Below are 16,080 nucleotides of genomic sequence, written 5' to 3' on the forward strand. Positions count from 1 at the left end.
TTTTAAAATGTTTTCCTCCTGTTGGCACTGTAGAGCTAACGGTTAACAGGACATGAACTACAGCAGATGTTTCTTTGAAGCATCACCTTGTAAGGGCAACCACTGCTTATAAGCAACATTTCCCCTGGGAACACTTTCCTTACTGTGAATTGTCGACACTCCCCATAACAGCAACAGCCACTTAGGTGCAAGACAGTAAAAAGGGCACCAGTATGTTGCTACTAAAGAGCATCTGGTGCAATTCCATTCTTCTCAATATGTTAACAGAATTCCAAATGCAAGGCCACATTCTACTCTCTGTTACCTGTGCAGCAATCAACTGCACTGAAAGCAATAAAGTTGCTCAAGCATCTCTGCAAGCAAAGTGTTTTTAATAATGAGAGACAAAATACATTCAGTTTTATCTTCGGATTCCAGATTAAGAGTGCACAATTGGGCAAATTTGATCTGAAATACATCACCAAGGTGTCATTCTTATAGAGTTAGCAAAACAGGAAATGCACTTTAATGTAAGTGACAAAACAGAGACTCATGCAGCATACTGAATATTGTACCAGTGGGCAGAAGAATTAATCTCTCTTCCATCAAACAAAGCCCAATGTGCTAATATTTCATGATGCAAAACCGTCTCCATTAAATGGCATATTAAAGAATCAGATCTACAAATAAAAAAAATATATATACTGCAGAATCTACAGTGACATCCCTTAATCATCCAATATGCTATTTTTTTCCTGTGTAAAATTTAAGCCACAAAAGCTTGTGTTCTCAAATCTTGTACCAACTAAATTTTCACTTAAAAATAATAAGAGTTACAGATTAAGGTTTTGCTCTTTTACCTGTGCCATCAGCCTCTGGTTATTAGGATGGCAGGAGATACACTGTAAAAAGAATGCAACGGTTGCATTTTCAATTGCGGTCCTTTGCTGAGTGGTCAGTCCTGTTCCTGCCGTTGAAGAAAGCAAAGTAGATCTTGCACTGGTCTGTTGCGCTACCACACTGTGTCCTCCAGAAGTAGCACCAGAATGGCACAACAGAAATAAAAGTGCTGTCCACAGTGGATTGACTTCAGAACCACCCAACCAATCCTTCATGATGTGGCTGTTACCAACTTCTGTCAAAAACCTGAGTACAGGAGCAACTAGGTCTGCCGTGATAGGCATTTTATTAAAGTGCTGTGGAACATGATGTCTCCTGAGTCTATCCTGGGTAATATCCACAGACTGAGAAGTGCAGTCAGAGCTGGAAGTATGGTTAAAGCAGAAACTAGCAAGGCTTCTTACAAGGAGAGAGGGCAAACCTGAGTCCAATAATTGCTTGATAGCTTCGGGAGACTGAGATGAGGCAGCAAGGGTAGCCAAGTGAGACTCTGTTAGTGCAAGAGGTGCTTGTGCGTTTTTAGAGTCATCTGTTAAAGATGAACTAAGGTCCTGTTTTTTACTGTCATCCGTCATAGACAGTCTATGTTGACACTGCATTGGAGGAGGGGTAATACCCATCCAGCCCATGAGTAAGGAAAAATAATTTGGGTGGATGTGGCACATTGAGCAAAGCAAACTATCAACAGCTTTCTTCAAAACCATGTTGCAGGGAAGAGACATAGACCAGTTAAAGAGTGACCTAGAGGAGAAGAGGGAAAAAGAAAAAAAAAGTCACACCAAAACAAAAATTTGCCACTCGTTTTCCCTTTTACCTTGTTAGTCAAAAGTTAATAGAAATGTTTTCCCAAGATACTATAAAATGAGTTTCAGTATGCTACTACATTCAGAGGTTTGTAGAACTTTTTTTAATTAACAAATATCTGAGAATGTTAGCCTACTTGATATCACAGCATAATCTGGACACTGCATAAAAATCACTATATTTAAATTTATTTCATTAGGATATATTTAATGCAGCTATTACCTAGTAGATTGAAGAAGAGGGCTGTAAATCAAGAGACCCAAGTCATGCAACTGTACCATTTACTTCATGCAACCTTGAACAAACTGTGACCTCAATAACGCAACGCATAAATATGGGGATAAGGTAACCCACCTTTGTGAAGAACTTTGCAATTAAGCGGTTTAAACATCTCAAAGTATTTTAGTAAGTTCCCAGGACATTTTATAACTCTCTCTATTCAAGCACCATCTAAACAACTTCTAGGATAGAAGAATGAAAAATAGTGTAACGTAGATTTAGCGTAATGAAGTTTTCTACGTACCCCCACTCTCAGTGCTCTTCTGAAGAAAATTACAATTGAAGATAGGGTACAATTTAATAAAATTAAACCTATATAATTATTCTTCTAGAACCACTCAAAAGAATGCATATCCTTTGACTGCAGACAAACTACAGAAGAGCCGCTTTTAATGGTGAAGGAAGTCAATGGGACTTGTGCTCCTAAATTACTCATCCACTTTTGAAAATGCCATTAGTACACCACTGGACTGTATCACTAATTACTTACATAATTTATTTCAAAGTAGACAAATTATTAAAAAAAAAAAGCATAGCTGAGTTTCATTATCTCTCACACTATAGCCTAAAGTGATCTGACTCTCCACACAGGTAGATATACTCTAAATCCCGTTTCAGTACTAGCATTTCAGATCTTATTGGGTAGGGATAATTTCAACGACCTACAAACTGAAATTAGAGCCCACTTTTACTCCTGTCATAGATGGAGGATTCATTTCATGTCTACCCTGAAAGATGATACATGCAATTAGGTGTCAGATATCTAAGGGAAAACACTGTTCAGCTAGTAGCCTGCATAACTTGTGGCTGAGTGAGATTCTATAATCATTTTTCCTCTTTGATTACCAATCCCATGCCTGCTAAAAACAGTCACTACAAAGTTCTGTCCATCTGAAATGCTCTAGGCAATTTCACAATACATGAAAAGAAGAGAAAGTATCCCTTTCCATCTAGGTTGATTGGTGCCTCAAAAATAAAAGTAGTATCTATGCACCAAAATAAAAACATTAACATGAAAAGGAGAGAAGAGGGGAAAAAAACAAACTGAAACAAAAAAAAAAAAAGAATCACAGGAGAAATTTCAGAGAAAAAGTAAAGGCTTGATGAAAAACAACCAAATTAAAATATTTTAGAAAAATAAACGAAAATATAAAGATGACAGATTATATTAATCCAAAATTATTTGTCATGACATCCACTTTGTACTTTAAAATGGTGGTGGTATTGTTGACTTTTCTCCTTAGTATTTCTGATTTATGGTAACAGTTACTAGAGAAACACTCTCTCACTATCCTGTGCCATGACAATTGAAATCAGAACTAATCATCTTGATAACAGTTCAGAGATTTCAATGTGTGGTGAGTAAAGGCAATATGCTCTTAACAGAGGAAAGGTTCAATTATAGGACTCGCTTTTCTGTTAATCCAGACTAAGTCTGTTGGCATTACAGAAGAGCTTTATACAATGCCCTGTGCATTGAGGCTTATGTATGAGGATGATTGTGGGGAGATTTATGGGCAGATTTACCTGGACTGAGTCTATTTAGTTATGCTGAGATTAGTCAATATATGAGAAAATGACTTAACTTATAGTTAGGGCCTTACCAAATTCACAGTCATAGGATTTTAAAAATAATAAATTTCACAGTTTCAGATACTTAAATGTGAAATTTCACAGTATTATGGCCATGGGGCTCCCCACTCAAAAAGGAATTATGGGGGGGAATCACAGTATTGCCACCCTTACTTCTGAGCCGCTTCTGGCCATAGCGCCGCCTTCAGAGCTGGGTAGCTGGAGATCAGCAGCTACTGACTGGGTGCCTGACTCTGAAGGCAGCACCGCCGCCAACAACAGTGAGGGTGGCACAATATGGGGGGGTGTCATAAACAGATAGCTAAGGGTTAATGTCTCTTTCACCTGAAGCACCTGACCAGAGGACCAATCAGGAAACCGGATTTTTTCAACTTTGGGTGGAGGGAACTGAGTGTCTAAGGTCTTTGTTTTCTGGCTGCCTGCTTTCTCTGAGCTTTGGAGAAGTAGTTCTACTTTCTAGTCTTCTGTTTCCAAGTGTAAGGACAAAGAGATCAGATAGTAAGTTATATGGTTTCTTTTCTTTGGTATTTGCATGAATATAAGTGCTGGAGTGCTTTGATTTGTATTCTTTTTGAATAAGGCTGTTTATTCAATATTCTTTTAAGCAATTGACCCTGTGTTGTATCATCTAATACAGAGAGAACATGTGTACTTATTTTTCTTTCTTTTTATATAAAGCTTTCTTTTAAGACCTGTTGGAGTTTTTCTTTACTTCAGGGAAATTGAGTCTGTACTCACCAGGGAATTGGTGGGAGGAAGGAATCGGGGAGATGTGTGTGTTGGATTGCTAGCCTGACTTTGCATTCCCTCTGGGGGAATAGGAAAGTACTTTTTGTTTCCAGGATTGGGAACAGAGAGGGAGATTCACTCTGTTTGGATTCACAGAGCTGGTGTCTGTGTATCTCTCCAGGAGCACCTGGAGGGGGGAAGGGAAAAAGGATTATTTCCCTTTGTTGTGAGACTCAAGGGATTTGGGTCTTGGGGTCCCCAGGGAAGGTTTTTCAGAGGGACCAGAGTGCCCCAAAACACTCTAATTTTTTGGGTGGTGGCAGCAGGTACCAGGTCCAAGCTGGTAACTAAGCTTGGAGGTTTTCATGCTAACCCCCATATTTTGGACGCTAAGGTCCAAATCTGGGACTAAGGTTATTACATGAGTGGCAGCTGGTGGGAGATAGAACCCAGAAGCCAGTAGAAATATTATATTTTTCTTTTCTCTGCTAAGGGCTTTTTAGCAGAGAGAAACAGTTTGGTTTTAAAAGGGAACCAGAGAGAAATTTTTTTTTTCTGCTCTCTCTGGCAGTTTGTGGCTTGCATGTTAAGCAGAAGTCGTTAAGGACTATTAACAGTCTTTTGTCACACAATAGCACTCCCATTGAGAGTCGTACCAGCACTTATAGGCATGCAAATAAAGTGGTTTTTCTGGTTTCCCTTCATTGAACATTAGCTAGAGAGAGAAAAGGAAAATTAGCTAAAGGCACTGTTGCTAGGCAGACTTCAGGAGGCAACAGAGAACCTGCAGTTCAGAAGATAAACACCGGAGGGCACCCCAACACCAGAAAACAGGAATCATGACTTCTAAGGCAAAAATTGCGGCCGAAGAACAAATCAAAGAAGCTGAACACAGGCGACAGATGGAGATGAAAGAAAGAGAAGAACAAATCAAACAGGCAGCACACAAAAGAAAACTAGAAGAAGAAGAGTTCGCCCACCGAAGGAAACAAGAAGAAGAAGAGTTGGCCCACCGCCGAGAAATGGAAAAGCAACAAAAAGAGAATGAAGAGAAGGAAAAACAGAGAAAACATGAACTGGAGTTGGCAAAAGCTGGGCTGCCTGTACCAGCCAACCCTAACAACCCAGCGCCAAATATTGCTCCACAGCACAGGAAATTTCCCACCTACAAGGCAGGTGATGACACCAAGGCCTTCTTGGAAAATTTTGAAAGAGCTTGTCTTGGGTACAAGATTCCCGAAGACCAGTACATGGTAGAATTGAGGTCACAGCTCAGTGGACCTTTAGCAAGCACCGCCGCCAACAACAGTGAGGGTGGCACAATATGGGGGGGTCCTCACTTCTTCTGGGGTTGGGAGGGCTGGCCTTATAGGTGAGTGAGTGCCCAGGGTGTCGTGGTTGAGGGGCGAAGGGATCCATGGTCACCTCCCCGACTCTCACACGGACACACATACACAACCAGCCCAAGGCACCTTTAACTCTCAAGTACTGGGCCCAGAGCCAGGGAAGGGCAGAGCTGTGAGTGCCCTGGCTGAGGGCTCCTATCGTATGTCAGGATCTAACTGCTGGTCCTGGACGGGCTAGTGAGGGACAGGACTTCCTCTTCCCCTGCAGAGGCCACTCCTGGGGCCATGTCAGATTAAGCTCCAGGAACCTCCCCCAGCTGCAGGAAGCTCTGCAGCTGCTAAGAGTCTAGCTCTGAAGGCAGCACCACTGTCAGCAACAGTGCAGAAATAAGGATGGCATGGTATAGTATTACTACTTTTACTGCTGCGGCACTGCCTTCAAAGCTGGGCTCTCAGCCAGCAGCCGCCACTGTCCAGCCACCTAGCTCTGAAGGCAACACAGAAGTAAAGGAGGCAATACTGCAAACATCCTGTGAAATCTGTATAGTATAGGGTAAAAGTACATAGAAGACCAATTTCATGGTCTGTGATGTGTTTTTCACAGCTGTGAATTTGGTAGAGCTCTATTTATAGTAACTGGAGGTTCTTTGAGACGCATGGACCCTATCTGTATTCCACTGTGGGTAGGTATGTGCTCCATGTGCCCAGAGTTAGAGAAATCTTTGAAAGCAGCATCCTTTGATGTATGCATGATCCCTCACTCTCCTCATGCTTGCAATCGAGGAGATAAGGGGCTGAATGGACTAACCACCTTTCCAGTACCTTCTCTACGAAAAATCCTGTTACAATCTGAAGCAGAGGGGAAAGAGGGTGGGTAATGGAATACAGATGGGGACCACAGATCTCAAAGAACTTCCTGTTACTATAAGTTAAGCAACTTTCACTTTGAGTGCTGGTCTCTGTGTGTGTTCCATTGTGGGTGATTGTCAAACAGTACTTAAGTAGGAGGGAGGTTGCAAAGATGCAAGCAGCAGAACCATCTGAAAGACCACTGTCCCAAAGGATGCATCAGGGGAACAGTTCAGTGCTAGAACATAATGTCTCACAAATGTGTGAAAGGAACTCCATATATTGCTTTTCTAGTGTCAAAAGTATTTCTTGAAGCCATACAATTATGGTCTTGTACAATGAGCCCTCATCCTATAATGGGGAGAAAGATGTGATAAATGATAGCAGAACACACAGCTCATGATCCATTTAGAGATCCTCCGAGAGGATATAAGCAAGGACCAGCATCGGTGATATTCTGATTGGCTTTGTCCTTTTCAGATGTAAGGCTTGCCATACATCATGGGCATGAAACAGGGCTTATACTTTCTAAATTCTACTGGGTATAGCCTGGGGAGGGAGGGGGGGGCACGCCAAGGGCTCCTGTGGATCTGAAATATTTATCGGAGCTCTGCTCCGGCGGGCTCCCGCTGAATTTAAGTCCTGGCATGAAGATGCCTCTCCTCTTCGGATGAGTGCTGTTTCAGATAAAAAACAGGTAAGTGGATTGACTGGTTAAGGTGAAACTCTGAAACTACTTGGGTGGAGTGAACTTAGGATATAAACGCAATGAGACTGTGTCTTTACGGAATATGGTATAAATTAGATCTGCCGTCAGTGCTCCAGGCCCACTCACTCTCCTGGCTGAGGTGATGGCCACAAGGAAGGCAACCTTCATAGATAGGAGAGACATGGAACATGGAGCTAGTGGTTTGAAGAGAGGTTTAGTAAGTACTGAAAGAACAGGGCTTAAATTTCACTGAGGGGAAGGTCTCCTGACTGGTGGAAAGATTGTGATTAGGCCTTTCCAAAATTGGCTACTAGGTAAGCAAAAACTGAATATCTCTGTGAAAGTGAGTGGTACACACTGAGTGTTGCCAGGTGGACCTGTAAAGAGTTAATGAAGAGACTGGTCACTTTGACAAGAGAGAAGATAGGATGCCAATAACAGAAAAGATTTCATACTGTTTAAGAGCATGAACAATCTAGAGTTGACATCCATCCAAAAACCCAGGCTTGAGATGCAGTACTTAGGGAGCAGAATGTTTGATTCTGCCCTTCCCATGAGTCAGGAAATTGGAAAAGGGTGGAAAGTTGATCAACGACCAAGATGAAATCCTTATTGTCCTTATTGTCTCCTGTGCATGACTTGTGGCTTGGCATGTCTAATTTTCTGTAAGACCTGTGTTACGAATGGCAAGGGAGGGAAGGCATAGTTCAGATGGTCTGAAATAAGAAGTGATGGAATGGACAAGACAGTCAGTCTGGGCAAAAATCACATTGGGGAAGAAAGCTACTAGAGCGAGCCTCCCCGGAATAGTGCTTGGGGTGTGCTGTAGACCACCAAGATCTGATTTGGATATGGATAGAGACCTCTTTAATGTTTTTAATGAAGTAAATACTAATGGGAATTGTGTGATCATGGGAGACTAACTTCCCAGATATAGCCTGGAGGACAAGTGCTAGTAATAAAAATAATAGGGCTCAGATTTTCCTGGATGCGATAGCTGATGGATTCCTTCACCAAGTAGTTGCTGAACCAACAAGAGAGGATGCCATTTTAGAGTTGGTTTTGGTGAGTAATGAAGACATCATAGAAGAAATGGTTGTAGGGGGACAACCTTAGTTCGAGTGATCATGAGCTAATTTGGTTCAAACTAAATGGAAAGATAAACAAATAGATCTGTAACTATGGTTTTTGACTTCAAAAGGGTTAAAATTAAAAAAAATAAGGAAATTAGTTAGGGAAGTGGATTGGACTGAAAAACTTGTGGATCTAAAGGCAGAGGAGGCCTGGAATTATTTCAAGTCAAACTTGCAGAAATTATCAGAAGTCTGCATCCCAAGAAAGGGGGAAAAATCCATAGACTCATAGGTCAGAAGGGACCAATATGGTCATCTAGTCTGACCTCCTGCACAAAGCAGGCCACAGAACCCCACCCATCCAATTTTATAACAACCTCTAACCCAGGACCAAGTTATTGAAATCCTCAAAATTGGTTTGAAGACCTCAAGCTGCAGAGAATCCACCAGCAAGCGACCCGTGCCCCACGCTGCAGGGGAAGGCGAAAAACCTCCAGGGCCCCTGCCAATCCGCCCTGGAGGAAAATTCCCTCCCGACCCCAAATATGGCGATCAGCTAAACCCTGAGCATGTGGGCAAGACTCACCAGCCAGCACCCAAGAAGGAATTCTCTGCAGTAACTCAGTTCCCATCCCATCCAACATCTCCCCGCAGACCATTGAGCAGACCTATCTGGTGGTAATCCAAGATCAATTGCCCAAATTAACGATCCTATCATAACATCCCCTCCATATACTTATCAAGCTTTGTCTTAAAGCCAGAAAAGTCTTTTGCCCCTACTACTTCCCTCGGAAGGCTGTTCCAGAACTTCACTCCCCTAATGGTTAGAAACCTTCGTCTAATTTCAAGTCTAAACTTCCTAATATCCCGTTTATACCCATTCGTCCTCGTGCCTACATTAGTACTAAACTTAAATAATTCCTCTCCCTCCCTAACATTAACCCCCCCGATATATTTATATAGAGCAAGCATATCCCCCCGCAGCCTTCTTTTTGCCAGGCTAAACAAGCCAAGCTCTTTGAGTCTCCTTTCATAAGGCAGGTTTTCCATTCCTCGGATCATCCTTGTAGCCCGTCTCTGAACCTGTTCCAGTTTGAATTCATCCTTCTTGAACATGGGACACCAGAACTGCACATAGTATTCCAGATGGGGTCTCACCAACGCCTTATATAACGGTACTAACACATCCTTATCCTTGCAGGAAATACCCCGCCTGATGCATCCTAAAATCGCATTTGCTTTTTTAACAGCCGTATCACATTGGCGACTCATAGTCATACTGCTGTCAACCAGTACCCCAAGGTCCTTCTCCTCCTCTGTCACTTCCAACTGATGCGCCCCCAACGTATATCCAAAATTCTTATTATTAATTCCTAAGTGCATGACCTTGCACTTTTCACTATTGTATTTCATCCTATTTCTATTACTCCAGTTTACAAGGTGGTTCAGATCTTCTTGAATAGTATCCCTGTCCTTCTCCGTGTTAGCAATACCCCCCAGCTTTGCGTCATCCGCAAACTTTATTAGCACATTCCCGCTCTTTGTGCCAAGGTCAGTAATAAAAAGGTTAAATAAGATCGGTCCCAAAACCGATCCTTGAGGGACTCCACTAGTGACCTCCATCCAGCCTGACAGTTCACCTTTCAATATGACCCGCTGGAGTCTCCCCTTTAACCAGTTCCTTATCCACCTTACAACTTTCATATTCATCCCCATCTTTTCCAATTTAACTAACAGTTCCCCATGCGGAACCGTGTCAAACGCCTTACTGAAATCTAGGTAAATTATATCTATCGCATTTCCTTTATCTAAGTAATCCGTCACCTTCTCAAAGAAGGAGATCAGATTGGTTTGACACGATCTACCTTTAGTAAATCTGTGTTGCAATTCGTCCCAATTACCATTGACCTCTATGTCCTTAACTACTTTCTCCCTTAAAATTTTTTCCAAGACCTTACATACTACAGACGTCAAGCTAACAGGCCTATAATTACCCGGATCACTTTTATTCCCTTTCTTAAAAATAGGAACTACATTAGCAATCCTCCAGTCATACGGCACAACCCCCGAGTTTATCGATTGCTTAAAAGTTCTCGCTAACGGGCTCGCAATTTCACGGGCCAGTTCCTTTAATATCCTCGGATGGAGATTGTCCGGGCCCTCCGACTTTGTCCCATTGAGCTGTTCAAGTACGGCCTCTACCTCAGTTGCGGTAATATCCACTTCCATATCCTCATTCCCGTTTATCATCCCTCCATCATCGCTAGATTCCTCACTAGTCTTATTAAAAACTGAGGCAAAGTACTTGTTTAGATGTTGGGCCATGCCTAGGTTATCCTTAACCTCCATTCCATCCTCAGTGTATAACAGCCCCACTTCTTCTTTCTTTGTTTTCTTCTTATTTATGTGGCAGTAATTGTAAACCAAGCTGGATGAGCAAGCATCTCAGAGAGGCGATTAAGAAAAAGCCAAAAGCCTACAAGGAGTGGAAGATGGGAGCGATCAGCAAGGAAAGCTAACTTATTGACATCAGAACATGTAGGGATAAAGTGAGAAAGGCCAAAAGTCATGTAGAGCTGGGGAAAGGGAATTAAAACCAATATAAAAAGATTCTATAGCCATATAAATAAGAAGAAAACAAAGAAAGAAGAAGTGGGACCACTAAACACTGAGGATGGAGAGGAAGTTAAGGATAATCTAGGCATGGCCCAATATCTAAACAAATACTTTGCCTCAGTCCTTAATGAGGAGCTTAGGGATAACGGTAGGATGATAAATGGGAATGAGAATATGGAGGTAGATATTACCACATGTGAGGTAGAAACCAAACTTGAATAGCTTAATAGGACTAAATCGGGGGCCCAGATAATCTTCATCCGAGAATATTAAAGGAACTGGCACATAAAACTGCAAGCCCATTCGCAAGAATTTTTAATGAATCTGTAAACTCAGGGCTTGTACCGTATGACTGGAGAATTGCTAACATAGTTCCTATTTTTAAGAAAGGGGAAAAAAGTGATCCAAGTAACTACAGGCCTGTTAGTTTGACATCCTTAGTATGCAAGGTCTTGGGAAAAAAATGGAAGAGCAAAGTAGTTAAGGACATTGAGGTCAATGGTTATTGGGACAAAATACAACATGGTTTTACGAAAGGTAGATTGTGCCAAACCAACCTGATCTTCTTTGAGAAGGTAACAGATTTTTTAGACAAAGGAAATGCAGTGGAGCTAATTTACCTCGATTTCAGTAAAGCATTTGATACGGTTCTACATGGGGAATTATTAGTTATATTGGAAAAGATGGAGATCAATATGAAAATTGAAAGGTGAATAAGGAACTGGTTAAAGGGGAGACTACAACGAGTCATACTGAAAGGTGAACTGTCAGGCTGGAGGGAGGTTACTAGTGGAGTTCCTCAGGGATCTGTTTTGGGACCAAACTTTTTATTACTGACCTTGGCACAAAAAGTGGGAATGTGCTAATAAAGTCTTCGGATGACACAAAGCTGGGAGGTATTGCCAATACAGAGAAGGACTGGGATATCATACCAGAAGAACTAGACGACCTCGTAAACTCGAGTAACAGTAAAAAGATGAAATTTAATAGTGAAAAGTGCAAGATCATGCATTTAGGGATTAGCAACAAGATTTTTTGTTATAAACTGGGGACGCAACAGTTGGAAGTAATACAAGGAGAAGGACCTCAGAGTATTGGTTGATCACAGGATGACTACAAACCACCAATGTGATATGGCCGTGAAAAAAAATCTCGGTCTTAGGATGCATCAGGTGAGGTATTTCCAGTAGAGATACGGAGGTGTTAGTACAGTTATACAAGGCACTGGTGAGACCTCATCTGGAATAGTGTGCGCAGCTCTGGTCTCCCATGTTTAAGAAGGATGAATTCAAACTGGAACATGTACAGAGAAGGGCTACTAGGATGATCCGAGGAATGGAAAACCTGTCTTATGAAAGGAGACTCAAAGAGCTTGGCTTGTTTAGCCTAAAGCTAAAGAAGTTTGAGGGGAGATATGATTGCTCTCTATAAATATATCAGAGGGATAAATACCAGTGAGGAATTATTTAAGCTCAGTACTAGTGTGGACACAAGAACAAATGGATATCAACTGGTAAATCAGGAAATTTAGACTAAAAGTAGATGAGGGTTTCTAACCATCAGAGGAGTGAAGTTCTGGAACAGCTTTCCAAGGGGAGCAGTGGGGGCAAAAGACATATCTGGCTTCAAGACTAAGCTTGATAAGTTTATGGAGGGGATGGTATGATGGGATAGCCTAATTTTGGCAATTAATTGATCGTTGTGGTAAATATGCCCAACGGCTTGTGATAGGCTGTTAGATGGGGTGGGAACTGAATTACTACAGAGAATTATTTCCTGGGTGTTTGGCTGGTGAGTCTTGCTCACATGCTCTGGGTTTAGCTGATCGCGATATCTGGGGTCGGGAGGGAATTTTCCTCCACAGCAGATTGGCAGAGGCCCTGGGAGTTTTTCATCTTCCTCTGCAGAGTGGGGCATGGGTCACTTGCTGAAAGATTCTCTGCATCCTGAAGTCTTTAAACCACAATTTGAAAACTTCAATAGCTCAGACATAGGCTAGGGTTTGTTACAGGAGTGGGTGGGTGAGATTCTGTGGCCTGCGTTGTGCAGGAGGTCAGACTAGACAATCATAATGGTCCCTTCTGATCTTAAAGTCTATGATTGATACCGGAGGTATGGCTGCTGCCAGAGTGCAGTCCTGTAATGACAGAGCCCTGGATTTGTAGGGCTTCTTGTCATGATTCAGATTTAGGATGTTCTAAATCCTCACGGGCTGAGCAGGAAGACTTGCTCGGCTTAGGCATGGTTGAATCGGATTTCTCTGAAGAGGACTTATGAGGATGACTTGCTCTTATGTTTATGAAAGTGCTCCACATCATTCCAACAAGATCCCAACTTGGGATCTGTGGGAGTAGACTCCCTTGCTCCTAAGCTGGACCTTGTGGCAGGAGGCACATTCTTTGCTGAGTCAGGCTGATGTATGGGAAGAGGTGGGGCCTGGCCTGAGTTTGACTGCTGCTCCATGACTGGCTCTCTATGAGGAGCTTTTAGAGACAAAATTTGTGCTCTTCAAGAGTACAACTGGGCAAAGTGTAGCAGATACTGCACCTTGCCATGATATGAGCTTCACTGAGGAAGTATAGGCAGCACTGATGGTTTTTTCTGACTGACTGAGAAGGTGTGGGCAAGAAGCACAGATTTCGAAGCCTGGAGTCCAATACTCGTAACAGGATACCAGGAAGGAGAAGGTTGGGATAGATGACTATAGTTTTAGTTAAATTTTAGCATTAGAGTGAAATTCTGAACTATTCACAAACTATACATACCACATATATGCAGATTGAACAATAAAGAGGAAGATGAAGCTCCGGAGACTAGAGGGTCTGACCCAGGTCATGCAGCTGTAAGAAGTAGCTGGAAAGACGGTTGGTCTGCTCTGCCCTTTATCTCCTCAGTTGGAGGCATGAGGAAACTGAAGTCTCATGGACAGACCAACAGACACTACTTTCAAAGAATTCTGACTCTGTGCACATGGACAAAATATGCACCCATAGTCAAATACATATATGAACCAGCACTGGAAGAACTTGTAATTGAGAATTATACGTGTATGTACCCAAAGACACATACAAAAACAGCTGCATTTTAAAGTCTATAAATAAAGTGTACTCATGTTTTGTAAACAACTTCTTACTACAGTCTCCAGAATATTAACCAATGCACTAAGCCTGCCAACCAGACAGATTTTTCAGTTAGTTTTAATTTTTCAAAATTTAACATAATTTTTTGTTTTCAAGTTCTTACAGCTGTTAATTACCTAGAGCAGTGTTTCTAAATGACCAGTCCGTGGACTGGTTCTGGTCCCTGAGATCTCCCTGACAGGGTTGAGGAAGGCGGTCCCTGGTATCAAAAAGGTTGAGATATGCTGACCTAGAGGATAATCCGTGTTCTTAAAAGGACTTAATTAACTAAACACAGCTACATCAATTTCCTTACATTGACTCCCCATGAAATTTTGTATTATTTCCACATTTAAATAGCTACTTATAAGCCAATAGGTGGGGTCTTGGAGGGGGCAGGGAGGAGAGAGAATAGTATGTGAACATGTGATTAAAGAATATCAGAATGCATATGAACAAGAGGGCTGAATTAAATTGCACAGGCAATCATAAATCTAGCATTTCCTAACCGAATACTTGATTTTGCAGCTAACTATCTTAACATAGGGTTTTTTGTTTGATTTTGTTTTTTTAAAGGAAAACAGTAAAAATGAATTATATGCAGCTAACACCTCCACACTGAAAATTGTCATAATCTGTACTGCTTGAACATTGAGCCTTCAACACTGCAGCATAGCTTGAGCTACATGACTAGCGACATTACCTGGCATCAGCAGAAGACTTATCCTTAAGGAAGTGGAGAAGATAACTGCTGGAGCCATGTGTTGGGTCTGGGGAAGCCTAGCCAAGTTCTCTCTTCCTGCCTCTCATCCTAGCCAATTATTCTTCCTTTTGTATTTATACATTTGATTTTTCCTTCCTAAGTGTAGGACTTTGCACTTGTTTTTATTGAATTTAATCTTACTGATTTCAGACCAATTCTCTAATTTGTCAGGGTTGTTTTGAATTGTAATCATGTCCTTCAAAGTGCATGCAATACCACCTACTCCCTAGTAAGTAGGATAATGGAGTGGAGAGGATCATTAATGAAAATGATCAATACTACCGGACCCAGGACAGATCCCTGCAGTTCCCCATTAGATAAGTTTCCTCCTAGTTTTGACAGTGAACCGTTGATAACTACTCCTGAGTATGCTTTTTCAACCAGTTGTGCAGTAATTACATCTGGACCACATTTTCCTAGTTTATGAGAATGTCTTGTGGGTCTATGTCAGAAGCCTTACTAAAATCAAGATATACCATGTCTGCTGCTTCCCCCCAATTTACTAGGACTGTAAACCAACCAAAGAAGGAAATTAGGTTGTTTTGGAATAATTTGTTCTTGGCAAATCCATGCGGGCTACTATTTATCACCTTATTATCCTGTTCAAGTATGAAAATAATAGATCATGAAAACAACCTCAAGTCTGCCCCAGAGATCCATAAGGGAGAAAAAAAAAGAAAAACTAATGTTTATTTAAAAATTAGTTTAATCTTAACAAGGACCAAACAAACTAAAAATCCTCAACCCTGATGGTATGATTACTGCATGGCATCACTACAGGGCAGTTGAAATTGTTTGAGTGCTTTAACTGAGCATTTACATACCTTAACATGCTTACAGCAATGATTTTTTACCCTTAAACTACAGGTATATACCTCCAACTATAACTCCGTCAAAAAGTAGTTTTTATCTGAGAATTTCCTTGGATTTTATACTGAAGATGTCATACATGAATACCTAACCTCCACAAAAAAGAATGCTATCCTGAGTGATTCGAAGATACTATCGACCACAAACGTTTTAATTTTAACTATAAATTTAAGGGCAGTTTCACCAGCACAGCACAGCAGCACAAAACAGCAGTGAGTATTGGTCAGTCAAGATGGATTTACAGCTACTTTGCAACATTAGAGCGATCTAAAGGCACCAGAGTGTACTGGTGAGTTTGGCCCTTAATTCACATGCAAGGTCATGCTATTCAGAGAACCAAATCATTAGTGCTTGAGCTCAAGCACCTCTTTCTATATAGATTAAGCACTGGAGAACATGCACAGATTTCCCATAAAAACTTTATTTTTACCACTCTGCATTTGAAAATTAC

At 41.5% G+C, this 16,080-nt stretch overlaps 1 protein-coding gene across 1 annotated transcript in view; it reads right to left on the minus strand.

Moving 5' to 3' along the window:
- Positions 1 to 16,080, minus strand: part of BIRC6 (baculoviral IAP repeat containing 6) — a 349,123-nt gene that overhangs the window by 166,702 nt on the left and 166,341 nt on the right. Inside the window, 1 exon segment of the mRNA XM_050951314.1 lies at positions 840 to 1,620. Within this exon segment, the coding sequence (XP_050807271.1) occupies positions 840 to 1,620 (781 nt within the window).

This window comes from Gopherus flavomarginatus, chromosome 4, assembly GCF_025201925.1.
Source record: "Gopherus flavomarginatus isolate rGopFla2 chromosome 4, rGopFla2.mat.asm, whole genome shotgun sequence".
Classification (NCBI taxonomy): Eukaryota; Metazoa; Chordata; order Testudines; family Testudinidae; genus Gopherus; species Gopherus flavomarginatus.